The sequence below is a fragment of the Penaeus japonicus genome, unplaced genomic scaffold, assembly GCF_977035675.1.
Source record: "Penaeus japonicus unplaced genomic scaffold, GWHDUDI00000001_assembly GWHDUDI00000020, whole genome shotgun sequence".
Lineage (NCBI taxonomy): Eukaryota > Metazoa > Arthropoda > Malacostraca > Decapoda > Penaeidae > Penaeus > Penaeus japonicus.
In genome coordinates, this window is record NW_028234422.1 from 22,983,366 (window position 1) to 22,988,365 (window position 5,000).

At 42.0% G+C, this 5,000-nt stretch overlaps 1 protein-coding gene across 1 annotated transcript in view; it reads right to left on the minus strand.

The window, feature by feature from the left end:
• Window positions 1-5,000, minus strand: part of Sf3b1 (splicing factor 3b subunit 1) — a 20,040-nt gene that overhangs the window by 12,575 nt on the left and 2,465 nt on the right. Inside the window, exons 2-4 of the mRNA XM_043027670.2 lie at window positions 4,341-4,537; window positions 3,666-3,752; window positions 3,191-3,317 (exon numbers count right to left, since the gene is read on the minus strand). Coding sequence (XP_042883604.1) covers window positions 3,191-3,317; window positions 3,666-3,752; window positions 4,341-4,537 — 411 coding nt within the window. The remainder of the gene's footprint in view (window positions 1-3,190; window positions 3,318-3,665; window positions 3,753-4,340; window positions 4,538-5,000) is intronic.

The window sequence follows — 5,000 nt, forward strand, 5'->3', positions numbered from 1 at the left end:
GTGGGTGTGTCAGTGGACATATGTGTGGGCATGTGAGTGGGCGTGTGAGTGGGTGTGTGAGTGGACATATGTGTGGGCGTGTGAGTGGGCATGTGAGTGGGCATGTGAGTGGGCATGTGAGTGGGCGTGTGAGTGGGTGTGTGAGTGGGCATGTGAGTGGGCGTGTGAGTGGGCGTGTGAGTGGGCATGTGAGTGGGCGTGTGAGTGGGCGTGTGAGTGGGCGTGTGAGTGGGCATGTGAGTGGGCATGTGAGTGGGCATGTGAGTGGGCATGTGAGTGGGCATGTGAGTGGGCATGTGAGTGGGCATGTGAGTGGGCATGTGAGTGGGCATGTGAGTGGGCATGTGAGTGGGCATGTGAGTGGGCATGTGAGTGGGCATGTGAGTGGGCATGTGAGTGGGCATGTGAGTGGGCATGTGAGTGGGCATGTGAGTGGGCATGTGAGTGGGCATGTGAGTGGGCATGTGAGTGGGCATGTGAGTGGGCATGTGAGTGGGCATGTGAGTGGGCATGTGAGTGGGCATGTGAGTGGGCATGTGAGTGGGCATGTGAGTGGGCATGTGAGTGGGCATGTGAGTGGGCATGTGAGTGGGCATGTGAGTGGGCATGTGAGTGGGCATGTGAGTGGGCATGTGAGTGGGCATGTGAGTGGGCATGTGAGTGGGCGTGTGAGTGGGCGTGTGAGTGGGTGTGTGAGTGGACATATGAGTGGGCGTGTGAGTGGGCATGTGAGTGGGCATGTGAGTGGACATGTGAGTGGGCGTGTGAGTGGGTGTGTGAGTGGGCATGTAAGTGGGCGTGTGAGTGGGCATGTGAGTGGGCATGTGAGTGGGCATGTGAGTGGGCATGTGAGTGGGCATGTGAGTGGGCATGTGAGTGGGCATGTGAGTGGGCATGTGAGTGGGCATGTGAGTGGGCATGTGAGTGGGCATGTGAGTGGGCATGTGAGTGGGCATGTGAGTGGGCATGTGAGTGGGCATGTGAGTGGGCATGTGAGTGGGCATGTGAGTGGGCGTGTGAGTGGGTGTGTGAGTGGGCATGTGAGTGGGCATGTGAGTGGGCATGTGAGTGGGCATGTGAGTGGGCATGTGAGTGGGCATGTGAGTGGGCATGTGAGTGGGCATGTGAGTGGGCATGTGAGTGGGCATGTGAGTGGGCATGTGAGTGGGCATGTGAGTGGGCATGTGAGTGGGCATGTGAGTGGGCATGTGAGTGGGCATGTGAGTGGGCATGTGAGTGGGCATGTGAGTGGGCATGTGAGTGGGCATGTGAGTGGGCATGTGAGTGGGCATGTGAGTGGGCATGTGAGTGGGCATGTGAGTGGGCATGTGAGTGGGCATGTGAGTGGGCATGTGAGTGGGCATGTGAGTGGGCATGTGAGTGGGCATGTGAGTGGGCATGTGAGTGGGCATGTGAGTGGGCATGTGAGTGGGCATGTGAGTGGGCATGTGAGTGGGCATGTGAGTGGGCATGTGAGTGGGCATGTGAGTGGGCATGTGAGTGGGCATGTGAGTGGGCATGTGAGTGGGCATGTGAGTGGGCATGTGAGTGGGCATGTGAGTGGGCATGTGAGTGGGCATGTGAGTGGGCATGTGAGTGGGCATGTGAGTGGGCATGTGAGTGGGCATGTGAGTGGGCATGTGAGTGGGCATGTGAGTGGGCATGTGAGTGGGCATGTGAGTGGGCATGTGAGTGGGCATGTGAGTGGGCATGTGAGTGGGCATGTGAGTGGGCATGTGAGTGGGCATGTGAGTGGGCATGTGAGTGGGCATGTGAGTGGGCATGTGAGTGGGCATGTGAGTGGGCATGTGAGTGGGCATGTGAGTGGGCATGTGAGTCATCTTAATAACAATAACAAATAAACATGAAACATTTGCTTCTACTTTTATTTCAACAAAAATTCAAGGAATTGACTAAACAGATGAGGTCAAGTAGGGCTTTTTAAGGACTTGTAGGGAAATGTGTTTGTGGGCCATAGAAGAAGGAGAAGGAGAAGAAGAAGAAGAAGTTAACGTCTGGAGTGCTTGTATACAAGCACCATCAAGTTTGGTGTGGTTTTAATGATTTTTTAACACATAGATGGTTCCACAAGGGCTTGGTCACCAAGGAACAAATTAGTAGGCCTACCTGATCTCACCTGTTTAGTTGTGCTTTGTTTTTTGTTTTTTTATTTTCATTAGATTACGACTGTAATATCTTATTACTGTTATGACAATAACAATAATAGCAAATGTACTAACTTTAGCAATGGATGGCATTACAAGTCAAAACTTTCCAAAAATTCATGGGGTAAATAGGTAATACAGGATGAACCTATTAATTCACTTCTTATTGACAGAGCACTTATGGATCTATCTGTGTAAAAAATATTAAGAAATCAAAGCCACAGTGAACAGTCTTATTCATGTTTCCAAAACAAAACCCCTCATGACAGTGCATGTATTCATGCACTACCAGCATCAATGGGTTAAGGAATGTTACAACTTTTAAATTTTCAGTAGTCCTAAAGGCCCTAAATATTGATAAACTATATCTACAGCTTTTACGTAAGCTCATCACTATGTGTTTGAGAGGCTCGTTCAAGACTCAGATGAGACTTCGCAGGAGGCGGCTGGTACACTCCGCAGGGGGAAAGAAAACAGATTGTACATTAGTAGTGGTGATGACTCTTGGCGGACTGATCCAGTAGCAGCAGACAGGTTGTGGATGTGCTTTTGTAGGGATTCTTGGTACTCATGTGCCACTGTTTGCTCCCATTTCCTACAATGACCTTTCTATGACCTCTCATTGTGACAATCTCACAACTGATACTATGGATAATAAACAACTTATAACAGATTTTCATAATTAATTCAATCATTGACTCCCCTCATTTTTATTGAAAGAGAATGTCCATTCATACCAACATTTATACATCAACACTTGGCCAGCCTCACATCTATTGTATTCCAAAAGATTTCTTCTTGAATGAAAAATTAGGGAAATATCCATATTACGTATGTATCTATTCCAAAAAAAAAATAAAAAAAATAAATAAATATTGTATACACTTGTTATCTGAGGCTGCTCAAGCATTGCTCACAGCCACATAAGAAAGCAACACACTCAAGAGATGAGAGGCAGATACCTTCATCTTCCTATCATGATTATCTTAGAGAAAGTGAAAGTGGCAAGGTCAACTACAACCTACCATCAGCAAAAGGATCATTCCTTTCCGGTGAAATGACTTGCATTCGACGGCGAGCACGATAATCATCCTCTCGATCAGCTATTGTGGGACGTTTGTATTGTGCCATAGGGTCATGATCTTTATCAACCTGGGAAAATTTCAACGTGAAATTAGTTTATCATTACAAAAATGCTTGTAAAAAGTCAAAATACATGATTAAATGAAGAATACCAATATAGATACACACACACACACACACACACACACACACATATACATATATATATACATACATACATATATATATATTTATATATATATATATATATATATATATATATATATATATACATACACACACACACACATATATACATATATATATATATATATATATATATATATATATATATATATATATATATATATATATATATATATATATATACATACACACATCTAAATAAATTGCACATGCATCTTTTTATATAATTACCATTTCATTGAGGAAGAGTCTAGGAGCAGTATATGTGCCGCCCCCTCCTTTCTTGCCCAGAGTTGTACCTCCATCATCTTCATCATCCTGAAACATTCAATTTTCATAAGTATTTCACTCATTAACTGAAACTTTTGTTACTTTAGTTGTTTTAATAAGTACTGAAATTTCCAAATAAAAAATATGTAAAGATGGATGAGGATAAGATATTCATATAAAATTCTTTATTGCATTTTACTATATCATGAGTTTTATATGTGCCATCTAACAGGTCTTCTCAATATAGTAATCAACTAACACTGTAGAATAGTCATGTCAGTCTGACATAAGTATTTCAGTCTTGCAAGAAGAAGAAGAAGAAAGAAGAAGAAGAAAGAAGAAGAAAGAAGAAGAAAGAAGAAAGATGAGAGAAGAAGAAGAAGAAAGAAGAAGAAGAAAGAAGAAGAAAGAAGAAAGAAGATAGAAGAAAGAAGAAGAAGAAGAAGAAAGAAGAAGAAGAAAGAAGAAGAAGAAAGAAGAAGATGATGAAGAAAAGAAAAAAATAAATATATATAAATAAATAAATAGATATATATATAGCACACATAATATATACATAATATACAATTTCTTCTCCTCTAAAGAATTATATATATCATCGGTTTCCTAATTCATGTGCTAAATAAAAGTACTTACATCAATGTCATCCACTCCGATTGACTGGACATAATTTGCATATTTATTTCCATTGGAGATGTCATAAATATCGCTGTCATAGTAACCACCTCCATCTAGCCTCACTCGTTCATCATCCTTCGCTGAACCTTCTGGGGGTGGGGGGGGCTTTAAGCTCGCCTTCCGGTTCTGGATGTCTTGAATGTGTGCTTCAATATCTGTTAAAATAGGAAAACAGAAATAAATTTGTGAATTAACAATATATCAAAACATGTACTAAATTTCAGTGATGTTATGACCTAACTTTGACATACAAATCCTACCATTTTTGTGATCATAAGTACTTAGTTATGATTCCAAGGAAATTTGCCCTTACATAAAGCCAATACCATAAAACACATGAATTTTAACTCAAACACATATATATATATATCTTGTCATAATCATGATTACAAAATTCAACCAGTATCCTGGCCCAGTAACCTTTTAGGGTACTCCTAATGAAAAGGTTAAAATGCTTAACCCCTTAACTTTAATGACACCTCAGTAGCATTAAAATCTAAATACATTTAGTGTCAGCTCAGAATGCTTTTTATTCCTGATGTAACAGTAGAAGTTATTTCTTGGACTTTTATTTATGGTTAGTAGTTATCATGTCGTTAAATCACTCATAATGTATAT